This window comes from Phasianus colchicus, chromosome 5 (genome assembly GCF_987193195.1).
Source record: "Phasianus colchicus chromosome 5, bPhaCol1.hap1.1, whole genome shotgun sequence".
In the NCBI taxonomy this organism is placed as follows: domain Eukaryota; kingdom Metazoa; phylum Chordata; class Aves; order Galliformes; family Phasianidae; genus Phasianus; species Phasianus colchicus.
Window position 1 is genome coordinate 15,361,567 of NC_143440.1, and position 21,231 is coordinate 15,382,797.

At 41.4% G+C, this 21,231-nt stretch overlaps 1 protein-coding gene across 21 annotated transcripts in view; it reads right to left on the reverse strand.

Moving 5' to 3' along the window:
- Window positions 1–241: 241 nt before the first annotated feature.
- The window catches only part of BRSK2 (BR serine/threonine kinase 2), a 299,114-nt gene continuing 278,124 nt past the window's right edge, over window positions 242–21,231 (reverse strand). For 12 of the 21 annotated variants that reach the window (XM_090140602.1, XM_090140613.1, XM_090140607.1 and 9 more), the window contains 4 exons: window positions 20,894–21,074; window positions 20,110–20,199; window positions 12,985–13,032; window positions 923–1,151 (listed from right to left, as the gene is read on the reverse strand). In XM_090140602.1, coding sequence (XP_089996728.1) covers window positions 928–1,151; window positions 12,985–13,032; window positions 20,110–20,199; window positions 20,894–21,074 — 543 coding nt within the window. In that variant the 3' untranslated portion in view covers window positions 923–927. The other 9 variants (XM_090140612.1, XM_090140606.1, XM_090140604.1 and 6 more) reach the window with 5 other exon arrangements.

Sequence of the window (21,231 nt, forward strand, 5' to 3'; positions counted from 1 at the left end):
CCTTCCCCGCACCCTCCTGCTCCAGGCTGAGTTCACCTGCGCGGACAGAAGCTGCCAAGGGCAAAGGTTTCTCTCCAACAATTTGCAACCTCCTTTCAGCCCAGACTTTGCAATCCCATAACTGAGCAGATCTCTCTTGTGGAGCACCAAAAATGAAAAAGAGAGAGGTAAAAAAAAAAAAAAAACGAAAAAAAAAAAAAAAAAAAAAAAAAGCGTGCACTGGGGAGATGTTTGGGGAGAAGTGGGGGAGAAACCCACTTCCTGAAGGGAGAGGGGAGGCTGGGAACCTCAAACAGGACTGGTCCTTGGACAGTCTACATCGGTTGCCTTCCGTCAACAAGTGTCCGCAGAGCACAGAAGGTGAAGCCGTGGCTGACATGTTAACTTTTCGGGATAATTCCTGGTAGCAGAGCGGAAACAAGTGGTGTCGTCAGAAACACAGAGAGAGCATGAACAGAACAAGAAACAAACCGAAAGAAAACAAAAAGTAATAATAACAATAAAAAAAAAAAACCCAAAAAATCAGGAAGGAGGAAAAAAAAAAAAAAGAAAAACATTCAAAAAAAGGGAGGAAAAAAAAAAGAAGCAATAAAAAAAAAACCACAACCCAAGATCTGTCGAACTGGGTTTGTCATCTGTGCTACCTTTTCTTTTCTTTCTTTTCTTTTCATTCTTTCGTTCGTTTGTTTTTGTGTTTGTTTCTGAGATATATATTATATATCATATATAAATATATATATGTATATATATACAGTCATTCCTTCATACAAAATTTGTCTATAGACAGTTTTGTACTGTTGTGGCAAGGTATATACATCCTTCTAGTTTAGAGGCTAGCTCGCTAAGGAATATTCTTTCATTCTTTCTTGCTTTATTTATTTTGTTTCTGATTTTGTTTCTAAGTTATTTAATTTTTTATGTGTTTATTTAAGGTTGGTCTTGTAGGCCGACTGATGAGACCATCTTTGCCTTGTCTTTGCCAGCAGGGTACTTATTGTCTCCTCTAGACCCATAGTCATTAGAACCGGAATCGCTCCGCTTGCTGTTTGCGCTATGCTTGGTTGGCGTGCCGGGGGGATGGCTCACCTGCCCGTTCTTCTCGTCTGAAAAAAGTTGTTTAATTACGTCAAAGAAGTTACTCAATGGGCTGCCTGGGTACACAAAACAGAGGAGACAAAAAAAGAAAGAAAGAAAGAAAGAAAGAAAAAAAAAAACGAGAGGGAAAGAGAGAGAAAAAGAGGAGAGAAAGAGAGAGAACAAACAAACAAATGAACAATGGGGTTTTTAACGAGAAGAACATGATGAGGAGATCCAGAGCCACGTGCGTGGGGGTGTGTGGGGGATGAAGACAATGAGCAGGAAGAGGAAGAGTGTTTAGGATGGGACACCTACAGAAATAAAGAGGCTGGGAGCATCAAGCACCTACGGGTAGGTCCTAGTTTTGTCCTGAGCGGGTGGGCACAGCTGTCTCACCTATTGAGAGGATGCAACACCACATCACTGAAATACGTAGTTCTGTCTATTACCTGCAGTCATTTGGCCATTCTGCACTGAAACATCAGTGAATGTGGGATACAGGCAAATCCCATCTTATTGTTGCTGTTACAAATGTCATTGTTGTTTTCTGGTTTGTTTTTTTTTATGTGGTTGCCAATTGATGCTTTGCTTTGCAGCCCTGCTAAGTTACATGGCTGCACTGCAGATTATGCTTTTCTGCTTGCATTTTGCTTCTGAGTATCTCCTTGCTCACTTTTTAGACACTAAACCTCAAACGCTTAAGTGCTCCAAGGCAGAAAGTATTTGAAAAACAAGCGATGGCTGACATGACTACATCCATCTGTATGTGTGGTTTGTGGCTTGTGCTTGCAAGCTTCTAAGCATCTTCAGATCCTTCTTACAACAAGCACCCGATAATGGAGATACTGAATGCTTTGTAGAAGCAGGTTGCTGTGCATGTATTTCTGGCACCAGCCAGGGTCAAGAACTACTGTCTTATTGTCCTGAATTTATTGTTTTGCTACAATACAGCCTCCGGAACACAGACATTCATTTCAGTGGAGCTAGGAGCCACGGAAGGATGTAGGGCTGCATGCTGGTGGAACAGGTATCTCATTACGCCAGCCAGAGGAGCAGGCTGTAGGAATAGCATGGTTTGGCACTGTACATATGTTAGAATGTAATCTTTCATGCCATTTGAAAAAGACTTTTTGCTCACCATTTCACCATCTGATTAAATCCAAGATTCACTTTACCAAAGCCATTTTCCAGTGGGGAGCACGATGCATCACAGACACACCTCCAGGGGCCAAAAGGAACAGACAGACCCTGGACTGAATGTAATGAGTCTTCTTCTAAAAGCCTCTAAATGTGGGCATCTGAGAATTCTCAATTAACAAAGCACAAATATTATGGAAAGAGCCTTCGTGTGCTTGACTAACAGCTATGTGCCAGGTTTAATTATGCAGCTCCAAGACGGTTACATGGAATGCCTTAACTGGTCCTCAAAGGCCAGACAATCTTCTCTTCATTCCTGACTGCCTTAAGTCCAATGCAATGAAAGACCCAGCTGTGTTTCAGCATGAGCGATGTCAATCCAGGAATGGTCCACAAAGGTTTCATGGCGCAGCAGCTTGGGCTGGACCTGCTAAGGGGGACGGGATGTCCTTATAATGACCCTCTGGCCTATCCACTAAAGATGAGACCTGTACAGCAGATTCCTTCTTCACACTCTAATTCCCTTTGCAATAATCTGTACACCTCTGTGCCTCTACGTTACTGTGGAAGGTCATACTTGAAGAAAACCTCATGGTGTTTTTCTCAGTATTGGGACTGTTGGCTCCACTGTTATAACAAATTCAAATCAGCTAATTTACATCCCATCTAAGTGATTTCATCCTCCAGCTCCCAGAAAGTTCCTTGTTTCTGTTGTGCAGTGATGTGGCATGCTGTGAAGAGTGGGACCTTTCATCCCTGAGATGGCAACATTCAGTCCAGAGCAAAGAGGTTTCTTCATAGCAGAGATCCCCATTCACCCACAGCTAGTGGACGCTGGTGGCTTAGTAATATTCTATTTCTTTTCAATTTTATTACACACACAAGCAGATTGGTTACCACGGAGGGCAAGTACTGTCTCTGGGTGGTAACTCATCTGAAGGACTTGTAGCATGCTTTCTTACTCTCTGATGGAAGATGCTAGACAGACATCAACTGTTGATATGCAAAGAAAATGAAAAAAGATAGCATTTGTGCCCTCCAAAACTGAATGCATTACTCTTCTTCTGCTGCCCCATGCTACCCATGTAGTTGCTGCTTTCCTCTGTGTGGTAACAGTCATTGAGAAAAATCACATGGCTGACACATAGAGAAATGGATCTCAGTCTTACTCATCTAATTCATTCCTTGCCTTCCTGTACTTGCTCTTTTATGTTTAACTTACTGCTAGCCCTTTTTCTGTCTATGTGTCGAATTATACTGGTGCCCCAAACAAATAGTTGTTAGTTTCTGGAAGGGCATCATTCAGCTAACAGATTCAGAGATGGGCCTAAACAAGCAGCCAGGAGAAACACATAACTCAAATTCTGGCTAACATAGGAAAACCTACCAAACTCAGCTATTTCTGGGTCAGAACTCCATGAGCTCCACCTGCCTCCTTCCACACGTGTGCAAATGCTTTGGAATAGGGATAGCTCTTCCACATCTGTAACTTCTAATTCACCCTAAGCTGCTCTGAATGCATGCTGAGCTCATACTCATTTTATATCTGCTCAGACTCATTTCTATTTCAGGTGAATGTTCTCTTTCAATGAAAAAATAAATCAAACACTCAGCCTTGATTGCAGGAATGTGGACAAATCTGGTCATTATGTGGCTTTGGACCCCTCATCCTCATAAGCAAATGGAGTCAGCAGAGAGAATGGAAAAAGAGCACTAAAAAAAATACTGGATAGGGAAAGACTGCTAGGTTGGGAGAAAAAGGGAGGGAAGTATCTCTAGTTATTCAGCTGAGCAGTTTATTCAACAAGCTTAGAGGGAAAGAGGAGGGCAGAGAAAGCAGCGCTCTGCAGGAACTGGGGAAATTTTAGTTTTCACATAGACATGAACAGCGGACAAAAGTACAGCTTGCAAAAAGGGAGCAATAAAACATTTTTTAAATTGTACGTAAATATCTGGTATTTGACAAGTTCTGATACAGGATTTTTAATCATCCTATTAAAATATGCAGCCCCTGTTTCATCCACCCTTTCTCCTTCCCATGCCCTACTGGCTTTCAAGTACCTGGAGATTTACTGCAGCAAAGAGTATTTAACAATCTGCTTTTTCTTTGCCTGTATCACTACAGGATTTCTTACAATCAGCATTTTTCAGGTAAAATTTTAATGGGAGGTAGGAAATCCTTAGGGATATTGAATGAGAGCTACTGAAAAATAAAATAGGCCATTTCACTAACCCCTTCCTTTCTTTGCCTTTCATAGTGTCTGGACTTGTAATTAAAAGCTTGGTATTAATCCTTTCACATCTTGCAGTTATGAAAGGACTGATCCTAAGCCAAGCACTGCAGACAATCACACTGATGTTATCTACACGACAGCCTGTTAGCCCACACTCAGGCTTGTCTAGAGACTGGTCTTTGAACAGACAAAGACTCCTCACATTTCTCTCTGGGGATATGTAAACATAGGTCAGCTATGCTGGAAGCATGAAAATGGTGACTGCTGTTGCTCCTTTCAGTTTTCAGTTGCCTTCGGGCTGATACGGCCAGTAAAACCAGACTTGAAAATGCAAGTGATGATTGTTAGAATAGTTTTTTCAGCAATCTTCCACTCCTAGCATTCAGTACAAAATATGTGATAGGCTCTTAGACCTGCAAGCCCATCTGGGGGCCTCAAAGAGACCTTCTCTCTTATTTAAAAATGTGAGATGACATCCCATTTCCTCCGGACAGGAATGAAGGTTTGGCTTACTGATTTTTCAAAACTTCCCTGGTATTTCATGCATCTGTAACTAAGGTCTTCTTTCCCCTTGAGAGCAAACGTTCACCAACAAAGAGTAAAGAAAGCATAAAGGGCAGCAAGGGTGAGAAACTGTGAGAAGGTTCAGAAGCAGGAAGGGAGGTTCAGAGCATTAGGTTTACTTCTGTTAGGAGGAGATGGATATGTGCATTTCTGAGTTAGTCTGAGGAGTCAGATGCTGCAAGATAGATGGGGAGGGAAATGGGTTTGAAAACAAGCACTGAAGCTTATGAAAGGGTCATGTATTGAAGGGACACTAAAGAAATAGATTTATGGAGAAGGCACTAATTTGTGGTACCTGTGTGCAGCACCACCATGCCCAAATTCCTCAAAGTGAATGCATTTTAACACAACAGACAGTAAAAGGAACAAACAGGGCTGGGAACGGGCACTAAGAGGTAAAAGGAAGCTGGGCAGATATCTTGTATCAATGCTCAGAGTACTCTATCTCACTTGCTGTTCTGTAGAGGTGTCACAGGGGCTAGGAGCAAAGTTGAACTGGCACATCCAGGTTAAGAGACGAAAGAGAAAAGGAGGTGATGCTCTCCAGGTACCAGGACTGGCACCAGAAGAAGATTCACCTGCTCTGACCTTGCCACGACCCTCAGAGTCCTTCACAGGAAATTAACAAGTGAGGAACAAGCAGCTTCTGGACAGGCTTGGAGGCTATCTATCTCTAACCGGAGACTGCTCTTTTGTAACGTTTTAAGATAGCCACATAAGGACTTGGTCCTGCTTTGATTCAAGCAAATGGCTGCATTCCCAGTGACATAGTGAAAGCAAACTTTCTTGTCCTGTGAAAACATCTCTCATATCTATAATGACATCTAATGCACTAATCTTTTTGGTGCTGACCACCAAGTTGAATAAAGCAAATATGCCATCTATGGGATTACTCTGTGCCTTTTCTTTCTCGGTGGCTTGATAAATTATTTAATTTCTGCACTTTTAACTTAGGTTTTGGAAGAAAGTGAATGGGAAAACATTGGTCTCCACTGGAAAGGCAGAGAAACACTTTGTTAACCTGATTTCCCACACTCCTTCTCTTGTTGCTTTCACATCCTTTTTGCCTGCCTTCTGCCCGCCTCTGCTACTTACAACACAAATTCCTTTCCCTTTATCCCTTGGAGGGTTTGTTGTTGTTTGTTTTTGTTTTCTTTTCTTTTTCTTTTTTTTCATCCCTAGTTTGCTCTTTATCTCAACAGCATCCATGTTTTCAGTGAATCACAGCACAAAATCCAACTCTTTCCACATAATGCATCAAAACACTTTTTTGATGACCGATAATCTACTCCCTTTCAAACCCATTCTGCCACTCTGACATAGTTCTATTCCTCTTTGTTAAGACTAAGCATGTTTGTCTGTTTTCTGTTGGCAGAGTCCCTTTGCCTTCAATAGCAGAAGATGTAACGTACAGAACCCACTCCTAGATTATATGCACTGCAAGGGCTGACGGAGAAGTAAAAGTGGCCTGTTTCTCTGTTCCTACAAGATTATATAGGGTTTTTTTTTCTCCAGACCAAGGAACCCCTGGCCTAGGCATTCCATAAATGCAAATCAGAGAGAGGCCTTAAGGAGCTCACTTATTGCCAAAGAAGACTGTATAGTGTTTTTGCTCAACCCACTTCACATTAAGTTGGATATATAAGGTTTCCCTCTGCAATGGAGAAGGGCGACTGAAAGGCTGTTGCAATGTTGTGCTGGAAGCCTTCACACAGAACTTCTTCCTATGACCCCACCCTACACCACCTGACATGGGCAGAAGAAACCGCTGAAATCGCAGGACTGGTACTTCCCTAAGAATATAGGAAGTTTAAAAAGCTTTTCAGGTTAATAGTAGGTGGTTTTATATTTGCTAGATTTTTGAACTACCATAACAGATTGACCAGAACATGTTCTCCCAGTATTTTTTTCCACGCTAAGTTATATAATGGGATGGTTTTTTTTGGTTTTATTTTAGGACTAGGTTTAAGACTAGAAAATGGGGACAGACTGAGTCCACAGAACAACGTGAATTTCTTAGCAGGACAAATGCACTGTAACTGGGAAAGACCATTTCCAAAGGAAACAACGGAGCTTCTTTTCCAGAGCCAATGGACTCTGGCAGTAAAAGAGCCAGCTGATAACAGTGTTTGCAGAAACAGAATGCTCTGGGAACTACTCAGCTTATCAGACACTGTTAGCACAGGTGTCCATACTATTGGCAGAAGGTGAGAACTTTCAGCTGCTACATATCTGCGCAGATTCGAACAACCAATCTGACACATAACTGATCTATAACCTATCCTTGTTCTTACCCCCCTAAAACATGCCTTTTCCTGTGCAGGAGGGATTCTGCTCGGTCTTGTGTGCTTTCTCTCTCTCATACACACAGAGAAACTGAAATTCACATCAGTCTCTCCTGTCACAGGCAATATAACTGAGACAGGTAGTTCTTGGGTGATGAGTTAGAAAATGGTGGATGCAGACAGCAGAACCCAAATATACATGGCTGATTTCCTAGCTGCTACCTTCTGCAAAGCTATAACACAAGTAATTAATTAGAAAGCAAATCTCCATTATGAATGAAAAACTCCAACCACTTCAGTGCCACCACACAATATTCAAAAAAGGAGACATGATGATGGAGAGGAAGGAATTGTCTGTTCATTTGGACAGCTGGTGGCACTGAAAGAGCAGGCAAGGATAGAGCTGGGATGAAGAGACACCAGATTTTGTTGTGGAATCATGCTGTTCTGGCAAATTGGCTGGTAAAGGACTCAGCCCAAGAATGCTTTGTATCTGTCTGTCCTTTTAAAAGATCTGCCTGCACAAGTGTGTGATGAGAGGGGAAGCTGACGATCTATACTCATAAAGCCGCAACAGATGATATTATTGCTGCTACCCATTCTCTTAAAGACTTCAGCTGTTTCACTCAATTTTTTTTTTCTTTTGTCCATAAAAATGTCAAAAATATATTGGCACTTAATAATACGATTTTTCCCTTTCTGACAGATGGGTGTTTATGTGTGATCTTATGGGCTTTAAGTTCTCAGACCTGTTCCTAAGAAATAAACTCTGTATGCTGGAGAAAAGTTAATTCCCCATTTCCTTTGAATCAAACAATCCCTCCAAAATATGATTCAACTTTCAGGAGAGGCCATCTCAGATGATTCAACTCAGCACAGCAAGCAAATATTCATGTGGAATATCCTGAAGTACTGCTTGCCATAAGTAAAGTACTGTTATGTTAATTAAGAGAGAAGTGTGTTTTCTGTAATAGATATTAACAAAGAAAAGAGGAGAAGGTTTTGTATCAGGCAGTAAAAGTCTGGCCATAGCTGTCACAATAGAATCTGATACACAACAATACATCTGGAGTCATCTTTAGTGCCAAGTTGCCATTTTTATTGCTACCTTCTTCAACAGGGCAAACATATGAGTTATGAATTGGAAAATAAGTTCCTCCTGAAAGCAGCACTAGAAAGAAGAGGGATACAACTACCGTGTGCTATTCATATTCGTTTGGACAGCAAATAACTGGGAAATGTGGCTTGAACTATTTGGAAAATCTGACTTATCTAAGTTATCATGATTCACACATTATGATAGAATATGTGATCTTTCAGGTGGGCTTCCTCCTTAGATCTCTCATTTGGGTCCCAATTTATATCCATGTCCATCAAGAATCAGTTATACTCAGAAAGATGATCAGTGAGCTCATTTATCAGAAATGATAATAAAGAGAACATTGTTCTGACAACCTCACTGTGCAGCAACAGTGAAGAGAATCCTTCAGCTGGGAGGAAAGCATATGTCTTTTTTCTTTTTTTCTGCAAGTCTTAGTGTTTCTACCATCAGTTATGACTTCATGAATGCAAATCACCAACTTTCTCTTCCATTAAAGCTCAAATGGTTACTCTAAATGAAATAGTTACTTCAAATAACACCAATATGGATCACTTCTGAGAGCTTCAAAACCAGTTTTTTGCTGCTGTAACACCAATAGTCTCTAAGCTACCACTAAGTTACATGCTGCAATCCCAATATGATGTAATCAATTTTAAACTACAACACCTCTCCTAATTCCTCAAGTTGCTTGGGATGCTATTGAGATGGGCTTGCATCTGTATGAATGAAACTGCATTTGCAAGGAGGTATGAAGAGAAGCCTTTACTGCAATTGCTCTGCGTGCAGAGAGGACGATTGGTGATGGTGGGCAATGTAAAGTGTCTCAGAATAAGAAGCTGTGTAAACAATCTAAATATATTCTAGACATTAGAAGCAAGAGATTTCAGTGAAATTCACTGGAAAGATATGAAAGGCAAGCAGATCTGCTGTGCTTCCACTTTGATCAGATCATTTTGGTGACAGTCACTGGTTCACACGAGGATCCATAAAGCTTCTTGCTTAACTGCTGCCAGGAATTCAGTTTTCAAACTGTAAGCGGCAACATGGGATGTATAAAAATAAATATTTTTATTTTTCAAATAGTCTTCTGACTATTCTTTTGTCACAGAGTTATGGTCTGAGATTTTGCAAGAAAGTAAGCTTGTGCAATGCCAAGCACAGCAGCAAGATTTGACTGGTGCTGTGCTAATTACACAGTAAAAACCTCCCATTTTCTTGAAGTGCTAGTGACGTAACTGAAAACTTCCTGAGATTCATGGGGGATGAAAGCAACAAGAGAAAACTGCTTTACTTGGAAATAAAATTCAGCCCCAGACAGCTAGAGTATACAGAATGGGGAGTTTACAAGCTCTCCGGTGAGTGTTTCTCAGAAGGTAATGTGAAGAATGAGACAGGCTTTTCTGAGCTTTCTGCCAGCAGCCAGCACCTTGGTGAAACATGCTTCCTAAGGACTCTAAAAAATTAGAGATGGTTGGGAAAAGGAGTTATCAAAGGCTATGAAACAGCCTTACTACTGATTCAACCACCCAAATAAACTCTCAGCTTACTTATTAAAGGCCTTAAAGTCATCCAAGCTCATAAAGACAGACTCCTTTTTGAACGAGGACTAGTGAAATGGCACTGTGGGCTTCTCTGTGGTATATCAATGGCTTCAGATCCAACACACTCAAACTACAAAGCTTGATAACTTAGTAGTTTGAGTACCTATTAGAACCTCAGCACTAATCATACAATCCATTCCTCAATGAGAGAGACATAAATACCAGATTAGATGATAGTAAAGAGATCTCTCAATCCTGCCTCAAAAGAATCTAAATCTAGCTCACCTTTTTACAGCTATGTTGAATTTATAAGGCTTAATGGCAGCACATAAAGTTGTAAAGCTTATTTGTCACTAAACTGATTTGGCTCTGAATACACAAGGGAAAGATCAGCTAAGCTGGAAGGTATCACAGGCGGTTTTCAGGCTACAGATTCATTTTAAATGTAAAGGGCTATTATAAGGCAAAGTTATTCTTATACACAGATATTAAAGACTTCACAAAAATCAATTAAGTCTTCCTGACACTAGAAATGCTCCTTCCCCTGCTGAAACAGGTGGAAACAAAATAAAATATTGCATCCCTGCGTGCATTTGAACTTGATCATGAGACAAACCATTTTCTTCTCTTGTGAAACATTAAGAGTTGGCAGCAGTTTACCAGTGTGCACAGATAGAATTGATACAGCGGCAGCATTTGGACACTGGCAGCTCCTATGACATACCTCAGCTGTCCAACAAGAACTGCTTTTCAGTGCTAATGTCTAAATGCAAAAGCACATCTCAGACTGATGGTGACTGCTAACAGAAGACAAGTTAATATTTAAAGGGCTAAATAAATTTGCCTTGCTGTTAATTACAATGGTTTATATCGACTGAAGAGATATTCCTCATTCCCACCGCAGTTTTCACATAGTTAAGCCTGGCATTAAACCTCTGATTTGCTCTTCCTGCTCCAGTGTTAACTCTTGCAAAAATGCCCTTTTATGCTCATTCTCAGAATGTGGAACAATGATAACATCACAAAAATGCTCAGCATAGTTTTTCTTATTCTATTGGCTGTCTCTATACGAACACTGTGCCAACTCCACAGGACTATGCCTGTCCTCAAAGTCACAGAGGACAGTTTGCCAATACTAGGCAAAATCCCACGTCATTCCCCTTTGCTCCCCTGACTAAATGTTGGATGAGCTCTCCTGTGCATGAAATAGCTCTTCACATATTTAGGAGGGTGGAATTCAGCACAGTGAATGTCATCACTACTTCCATTTTTTATGAACACACCAAAAGGAATTTGATTCAAAGGAAGCAGCTCCATTACCTCAACAACCCTTCCTTTCTCTTCTCTAGACCTACCTACATGTTCTGTTCAGGCTGTAGCTGCCACAAAACAGTCTCCCTTCTGGCCATCACCTTGTTGTCTTTGTCCCTGGCTGGCTGGATGCTGACACTGTGACAGCTGAAGGACCTGAGCTGGGAATGAACAGTAATGCTCTATCTAGAGAGCGCAGAGGACTGGCTGGTTATCTGCATAGCCTGATTAACTTGGAAGCAATCAGCAGAATCAGCATTTCAGTATTATCATATGATGTGGATGTCAGACTCAGGCAAGAAAGAAAGGCTTGAGGAAGAAAAGAAATTTGCTGTCTGATACCTTCAAGACAAAGCTAGAGATCTGCCTATAAGTTAAATGAGTCTTCTTGAAGAGATCAGAAACAGAGTAAACCAGAAAACTCAATTAAGAAATCATATGAGCTCTCCTCAGAGAAAAAAGAAAAAAAAATACCATCAAATGTGCTCTTTAAGGAAAAGAAATTATCTGAAATACAGAACAATTTCTGCTCTCAGTCACACATGCATAAACCTAACATTATCTCCCCTGTGACAACTTGACTGTGGAACGACTCCAGAAGAACTTCCCTCAGTTTACAAAGAGATGACGCAGGAGTCACAGGTCCAGCTGGAGAGCAGTACCAGCTCAGTGATCACTTCCTCAACAGCTTGTGTTCCCTTTCACAGAGATGTTTGAATTCAACCCAGTTACCAGAATGGAAGTCTTACGAGAACAGATTTCTCTTGTCCACAACCTTTCCATACAAGATATAAGAGAAAAAAAAAACAAAAAAACCACCCAATCTTATAGCATTTGGGTATTTCCACCACTGTACTTGGAGGAGCCAGTAGGGCCACAGTTGAAGAAGGAAAGAATATAATCCATGTGTGCATAGGGAAGAAGGAAGGCAAGGGACAAGTTAACCAAAATTGATGGAACCCCAAGCAAGTTGAGATGCAAGTTTTGCAGAAAACTCCACTTTTTGTTTTTTGTTTTTTTTTCTCTCTTTTTTTTCCTCATTCCTAACAAAATTCTGAATCTCCAAAAGGTTCACTGTCCTCCAGCTAAAAACACAATGCAGTTCCCCAAGACCAGACAGGAACTATGACAGTTAAATGTCTGACTAAATGTCTGGTAGATAATATGCAGTGCATTTTATGGAAGATTTAAAAGGGTCTTACCCTAAACATACATGGCAAAGAAGGGAGTGGATGCAAAAGGGAATTAAATAACAGAGCAATTCTGTCTCAATAAATCGAAGGAAACAAGGGAAACAGCAGCTAGCAGGGCAGCATTCAGCTTCACTGCTGAAAAGGGACTGAAGAATTACGAATCAAAGGCAGCAACAACATCAATAATAACAGAAAAAAAAAAAAAAAAAAAAAAAAGAACAGAAAATCACTGGTCTGGGTGACAGTGAGGGAGGGAATCTGAAGTGCAACACCACATACTTGTGCTATGAAGGGAAAAGCCGTGGTGGAGTCTGTGCATCTTGTGCATGGATGGGGAGAAACAGAATAAGGGGTATATGCTTGTGTCAGACGAGTAAGAGAAGGACACTGTGGGCTGTTACATGTTGGGTAATCTTGAAAAGAGCGTGGGAGAGCAGGGATAAGGAAGGGGAAGAGGTGGAAGGGACGGGGCGGTGCGTTATTATGTTGCTCAGCAGGGACTGGGGAAGGAGAAAAGGCAGAAGGGAAGGAAGTTCTTACCACATTTGGAAAGTCTGCCAGTCATCAACTCCATACAGTTAGTGGTGTCTAGATCATAGAATGGAAAGAGGAGGGAGGGAGGGAAAAACATAAAAAAAGGTTTCCATACCTCTGTGCATAAAGTAGTAACTTAGCACATTATTACCTGAAGCAGGAAACATACACATCTTGGATTTTACACAACCCAGGCCAAATTCTGCCACCCACTTTATGCCAGTGCACACCTGGCCATAGGACTGGGAGTGGAGCTTGCCTCAGTCCTGCTGCTTCCATCTACCTCTTCATCATAGCTATGAGTATTCAAGAGATGTCGGAAGCATTCTGCCATAACACTAACAAACTAAAAAACTAGAAATACGTTCTTTCTGGACAGCTTTGCAGATTATTCTGCAGCACACGGGCAATGTCCAGCCAGCTGATCTATGTACATCGAAAGTTTGAGGGAGGGAGAAAATACAGCACTGTGCTACTGGAAATGTACAGGTGGCTACTTACATAACTCAAAACATCTTTTAGACCCCAGCGCCCAAGTCCTCAACACAATTCTGCCTCTATCATTCACATGTAGTCTCTTACTCTTCTTGCTTTTGGCCCTATTCACAGGCAACAAAATTACTTCTGGAAAGAGTAACAGAATCTGTATCTAAGATATTATTGTCCACTTTGTGCACCGCTCCCATTGCCACAGCCTCTTAGTGCTTTCAACTCAGGTGCAATAAACAAGAAGGTCTACATGTAAGCTTTAATGCAGAGAACTAATCCTGCTGGCCACTTTCCTGTAGAACATGCAGGCAAGCAAAATCTGCCACTGTCAGCCAGGGTGCCCTGGCAGTGGGACCTCATTGTTGTGTTTCTGAGTGCTGGGCACTTGCTGAGGAGCCAGCAGGTACCAGTTACTTCACTCAGTTTAGTTTTGGGTCTTCTTCTGCCTGACCTCTAAATAAGCACCCAGGTATTGGAAGAAATAGGTTTCTCAGAAACATGCACACACATGTCCCAAATCCCTGTCTGCCAGGAAGATCTAACTATTCTCTATCTGCTAAACAGTCTGCATGAGAGAGGGTAAGTCCACTTCCAGCATTCATTTCCATAGAAAAGTAATTTGAAAAGGGGAAGAAGGGGTGCTGGATATGCCTAGGTATGCTGAATCCATGCTAGAAGAGCATGGATGTGTCTTCTGATGGAACCAGGTGCTCATATTTTCACCTGGGGAATGCAAGGAGGAGAGAGCGCAGGTGCCTGGTCACAGTGATGTACTAAAACATCCAAGGAGACATTACATCCCCAACGCTGAAGGCAGGCTGGCAGAGCTGAATGGGAGATGAAACCCAGGGAAGGGTTCCCAGAAAGGCACATGACTGAAAGAAGCAAGGGAAAAAAGAAGGAGGTGAAGGAGAAGACAGGATTCAGGATTTGGAACAAGATGTCAGATAGGCAGGGAGTTCACCTGTCACTGGATGTTCTGACTGAGTAGAAAGCAAATTAAGCTCTTAAAAAATATTCCTCCCCAAAGATGCCTAACAGGTTTAAGAAGTGCCTACAGCTGGTGATTGAGTCAATGAGGAGGAGTCACAATCACAAGCTTGCATTGTTTTTTTTCTTTAGTAACTTGGAGAAGACAGCCATCTGATGCCTTGTACTGCTTCCTGTCCAACTCTGAGTCAATTACACCCAGCTGCAATAAATACAGATCTATAATGGCAGAGCTCAGAGCAGTCGCCCAGCTGTCAGCACTACCTATGTTTTGAAAGACCACAGAAAAACACATTAAGAGCAAGGAAACTCTCAAGTATGACTAAGAGATTGTTTCTCATTCCCATTTCTATTTGTAATGTCTTCCCAATACATGATGAGCTGTTTCCTCCCCATTCGTAAAGAAGAGCAAACACGAGCATGCCAGAAGCAGCAGCTAATACCACATCTCCTGAGAGACTAACAGAGTTAATATGCCTTTAGCTTACTTCTTATAATAATTATTTTAATACTTCTTTAATTTCCATCATCTTATAACATCTGCTTTAATAAATATTCTATATATCAAAATATTCTGTAATTTTAAAGCAGAATTTTCATTCTTATTAGAAAGCCTTAGATTCTTGGCAGCAGGCTTCTGTTCATGGGCAACAACCCGGTATCTGTGGGATCAAGTGTTATGTGAGGTGAATAATGTCAAGGTTCAAAGGCATTTAGCTCCCTGAGAAGCACTGATGGGTCATGTAACTGCATTTTTAATGTACGTTGTTTAATTTTTTAATTAAAGCAGAATGGCAGTGCCAGAACTCAACCCTTCTGATGATGAGGCAATCCCTTGTTTCATAGGAATTGCTGGCAATCACTCATACTTCAGTTGTTACCAAGACTCTTCCATAAATGACATTCAGTTTAGTTCATTAACAGATGACAAATGATTTGGTTAAAATAAGACCTTCCTTATTGGAACATGAAAAGGTCAAAGAAGCTCTGAATCCATTAAAAATCCCTAGTGTTCTGACAGATTTTCTTTCCTGATTTTCTTTTTTTTTTTTTCCTTTTTTCCCTGTAATTTGTATTTCTATCCTTCACAAATTTCACAGTCAAACAGCCTGGTTCATCATGCTTCTGATATCTCTGGAGCAGTGACTTGTCCCAGCCCAGGAAATATAGGATTCCAACCATTGAGGTTGGAATTTCCCACTGTTTGGGTGCCTACTTGAAATGCACAGTTCTCCTATCACAACTCTGAAGTGCTTGGATTTCTTTTTCCATGCTTTATTTTGGGACAACTCAGTTAATTGTAGTGAGTTAACTGTAGTGTCAAATAATAACAGTGAAGTTGTATAGCGAAACCAGTGCTCTACCAAACCAACCAGGCATTACACAGTGCCTTTTATAGGTGGGAATTATGACAGCAAGACAAAACACTGCCTCAGACTCAATGAGAGTGTTTAAGGCATGAAGAAATGCAGAAAACAAGATTAAGCTGGGACCTGGATGAGCCCCAGATAAAACTGAATGGCAGTCCAGTTCCAAACTGGCATTTATATATTCCCTTTTTTCTGTCTTGATGATAATAAAATCCTTTGCACATTTGGAAACCATTTCTTACTAATTATTTTGGTAGCTATTTGGCAGCCTACAGCACTTGTGGGCCATAAAGATGAACACCCAGAAAGCACAGATCTCCAGCAAAGCTTTTGAGTCACCTGAACATCTGCTTTTTTTTTCTCTTTGAGACATACACTAGGACAGTAAGAGAGCTCAGGTGAATATATACAGAAGATACATGCCATCAGAAAGAATTTGCACTGCCCTATTTTGAGGCTGGATGTGTTCTCTAAACAATTGTTTATGTTGATGAAAGGCATTTTCAGTGGTAATATCAAGAAGCTCTGATTGAAATGCTGATGGTTAAAATCTGATATGAAGCCAAGAAATATAATAATACAGAAAACCTACTACAAGGAAGTTATAAAGGCTATTGCAGCATTGCTGATTGCCTAAAACATGGAGAAATGGGTTAAAAGTTGGGATAAGCAGCACCCCACACCTAAAAGCAAAGCCTAAAAAGGCAAGAAAATATTAAGAAAATAAAAATTGATAACCTGTGAATGAACACGGATGGCTTCTGCGTGTCCCCATTCACCAGCTGTTTCTATTACTTTTGGGCAAAGGCGTTGTGGAGGAAAACAAATTATGATTTAATGGAAAGTGTACTGGGCTGAAACAAAGCCAAAAATCTGTGATTTTTTCCTTCCAAAGAGATCTCTTTATTCCACCAAAGGGCAGTCCTGCCTGGGGATTACCTAAGAGCAGATTCTGAGTATGGGGCTCCTGGATGGAGTGTCTGTCTACACGTTTCATGCCAATCTTAAGTCTGCAGGCCCTTTCAGCACTTACGTCACAAAAGATTTCATGTCCTGAAGCATCAGGGTAGAAGGCTGACACGTTGTACTAAATTTGGCCACTGGACAGTGGCTTTAAAAGGTAATAGATTAGCATGTGGAATGGATTGCATTTATTTACACATTTATTCCAGCAAGGGAGGGAAGCTGTTTTCCTGCTTCAGAATATGTCAGAAGAAATAAGCACAGTTTTAGGAAGGGAAAATGGAAGCGAATGCAAGGATATCCATGGGGAAGGGAGATTACAGGGTGCTCAAGTGAGACATAGAAACACATCTGCCTAAATCAGGTACGTATGTGTACACACTCACATACACACACACAGATGTATGGGCAACATGACGTCTACAAACACTGTTGTGAGCTGGAGGAAATGAGAAAGAAGAAAGTGCGTTCTGAAACCCAGGCAAGCCGGCTTAGTGGGCTGGCATGCTGCATAACAGATCAAAGAGGAGCAGGAGAGAGAATGACTGTCTGTGCCATATGCTTATTGGGCCTTGCTGTTCTATCTCACCCTGCTTTCATTTGTCTTGTCCTTTTCCACATCTCACCTTACATGCACACTTTCACAGGTAGCTTTCACCATCCTGCATGTAAAGGTGCCTGAACCAAAAGGCAGGGGAGACAACTGCACAGAAGATACGTCTGTGCACAGTGAGCTAGGAAAATCTCCAGTGCACTGGCAGGGGAGCAAACTAGTCAGCATTGCTGGTCAGAGCCAGCAATGTCCTCAAAGCCATGGAGGAGGAGAGTCTAAGTGAACCATGAGCTTGTTCTGTTTCAGCAGGGAACTGCCTACAGGGCATCTTCAAAACATGAACCTGAACAGGAGTCCAGCCATTTTAATTCCTGTGAGATGTTCAGGGCTGGGAATGTGGGAGAAGAAGAGAAATGGAGAAGAATTTGTCTTGCTTCTAAATGAGTAACAAATGCTGAGCAATAACTTGGCAATTTCTAGGAAGCCCTGCACAGCCTTATCCAACCACGGCCACCCAGCTTGTGGTTGTACACCCAAGGTGCTAAACATGACCTCTTTGCAGTTCCTTTATCCATTTATTTTCTCTTTCACTTTGGATGAGAATGTGAATCATGGGACCTCCCTACTTTGAAGCACAGGCTGCCTTTTCCACAGTAATAATCTCACTTCCTTTCTCTATTTCCCTTGGATTCTTCTCCAAACTAAGTTTTTCAGGTTAAATTATTTCTCTCCGAGAGAAATGCATCTTGCTGATCAGGACAGATGATAGATACAGGACAGTCTGGTGCCGTATCTCTTGTGAGCTGCCTTGTCTAGCTAACTACCTGGATGACAGAGTTCTTGTTCTTAACACTCCATGTGGAGCTGCACTTTCCCCGTCTTTAAAGATCAGGCTGCATTTCCTCTGCAAGAATGAATTACTCTAATGTAGCTTTAGGCAACAGAAGGAGACTCTGTGTCTATAGTATAATTTCTCCATTCCAGAATCAGAGCAAAACTGTAAGTCAGATGCATTTCTCATAGCACAGTTTGCTCTAAATGTCTCTTGAGCCTCAGTCAGATGAATGGTTTTTATTTGTGCTACAATATGACTTTCTTATAGAGATACCCTTCTTCATGTGTAAGTGTGCAACAGAGTCTGAGTTTTTCTGTATGATCTCAGTAGCTTGCACATGCTAGGGTAAAGAAGTTAAGAGAGATCACATCATTTACTTTTTTAAACAGTTTTTCCCTCACAGAAGGTAAGGGCACACTTCTTTCTGAAAGAATGGTTGAACATTGTTCACACACCAGTGGTAATGTGAAATAGAGAATACTTTTTTTCTCAGCTAATTACCCTTACTCTCACTCGGTCCCAGCATTTCCCAAGAGGAAAAGCTGGTAGAAAGTTCTGTCTGTTTCCTTGAATTTTATTTTATTTCAGAAATTCACATAGCAAAAATCAGAATCAGCCTTAGATCTAAGATCCTCACCTTTTCTGTTTCCTAACAGAATAACCCATGTGCTGGGCACCCTTGCAATCTAGCATGCAGAAGGTCAGGCAGTGCTGGAAGGCAAAAGTAAAGTGGAAAATAATCTTTCCTGAGCTGAGCATACTCTTCTGTCACATAGTGAGCTCACACTCTTCTAGACAGAGTTATTTTCTCTTCAGCTGTTAAAGCCACACTGTTAGACAGAAGGATGTAACCCATATGTGCAACAAGCCAAGGAGACCTAACAATTAACTGTATGATCCTATGCAGATTTCATTCTGCAATGTCATCTTGGCTGGTTCACACAAAGGTAAAGCACATAACTTGGCTTTTACGTATATATACGTACTACCTTTTCCCATATGATGGGAAAACACTTCCCATTCCTCCTGTCTCTTCTTCCTGCAGCCTCCACTCTCTCCTTTGCTCCCATTTGTTCCCTGTATCTTTATGGTCTTTCTGTTTCTCCCTACTTTTCCTTCCCCAAAGCATTTCCAATATCAGAGCTTCCTTACGTTTTCAATTTTCACCTTCTTCCTTTATTCTGTCTTCTTAAAGGATAGAAGAGCTAACACTGATTTTTTTCATAGTGCCACTGGTTGTCAGAGTGAACATTTGCTACCTAACAATGGGATGAGGCCAGTTTCTGTATTATCATTTCAGGCTGCCTGCAGATTCAGATTGATGTCACTGCACAGGGCCATACTTGTAAGCCTTTCTTTACCACCACGACAAATTGGAACTTATTTTAAAAATCAATAAAATATAGTTTCTGCAGAACCTTAGCGTGTGACTTGTGCTACCACAGGAATATGACCGCACTACTGGAAACTATCAGCCACCTTCCAACCAACTGAAAACACTGTAGTTAATGGCTACTTAAAAGCAGCTCTTAGCTTTCTTCTGCAACCTTCTGAAGTTGGAGGTTTCTAATGCATGCCTGAAGAGACTGAAAACTGGTATCTTCCAGACTGTTTCCCTGTTCTGGGAGCTTATGGAACCTGAGAATATCTGGAATATCAACTGATAATGCAGCCTTTGATGGAGAAGAGGGCAAATGGCTCTTTGGGCGGGAGGAGGGCAAAAGCTGTTCAACCGGGGAATGCGCTGGGAGCGTTGGAGTGGGGATGAGAGGGAGGAGGAGGGTGGGTGCAGGAAATTACTGCTCTGTCTGAATGGAGCTAGGTTCTTGCTGTATTCAGAGGGATGGCTTCCCTCAGCCTCCTGGTACTGAGAGGCACTTTGTCTTCCTGTCCTTTCTGAAGCAAGGTGCTCAACAGTAGAAACTACTTACCTGATAATTGCTGCACTGAAGGCTGGTCATGTGTGCTTAACAACTGTGCCTGAATGGTTTCTACTACCCTCTTAAAACGGCGGCTTGGACCTGTGAGGAGAGAAGAGGCACAAATGGCTGTGAGAGGAGTGTGAACTGAATCCTCGTGTAACACAGGCTGGAGGGAAAGGGTCACAAACATCTTCCCTTCCGTCTCATCCTCATAAGTGTACATATAGCATAGCTATGCTTCACCTGAAGGCACAGCTTTGAGGAACTATTATAAAGTCCCAATATAAATACAAGCTTCGCAGTGTTGGTCTCAACAAAAGGAAAGACGGCTTATTTTGTAAAGACAGAAAAGATTAGGGACATTTTTTCCTTGTTGTTTTAATTTAAACTTTGTGCGTGGCATATGATGAGCCAGGAAAAAAAGAGATCCTATATTTCTGTACAAAGGGAGAAATCATTGGCCCACAGTGCCCAGATGAGATACTGAGACCTTTGAGTAAAGCAAGGATATAGTATAGGGAAGTATTTCATATCTGGTGAACAGAGCAGCATTAATTATGCATTGTTCATTATGGTGGTGGCAACTTCGCCTCTGGGGAATCTTTTGCCCTCCCACCATTTCCATTACTACCACTGCCATTCTTGATCCCAATATCCTCTTGCTCACTGTTGGAATTTTCCTTTCAGGTCAAGATAGTTATATTCTTTGCCCTAGCAGAAATATCTTTGCAGGCCTCCATATCAGCAAGGACAAAGACAACCTGCACCCATGTTGCAGCTTTGCCATAGTTACCTGATAAGAGTGTGAAAGTGACAGAATAGATCCCATTTTCCTTCTGCGCTTCTCCCCCTTCTGTGTATGTTATGTCCACCTGGAACTTAACCGGCTTCTGGAAGACAGCAGGACCTCCTGTGGACTTGTACTCTGCACGGAAACTTGTCTGTGAGATGACACTGTGACTGAGGCTTGGAATCTGAAACAGGTTGGTAGAAGACAGTACAGCCAGTGCACAAAGGAAATAATTGCAAAATTTATAAGATTTGCTGTTTTTTCTTCTGGACTTGAATTTGTGATTCTATGCTATCAAAGAGACATCAGGACAAGTATCAGACACATAGACAAGTGTCTGG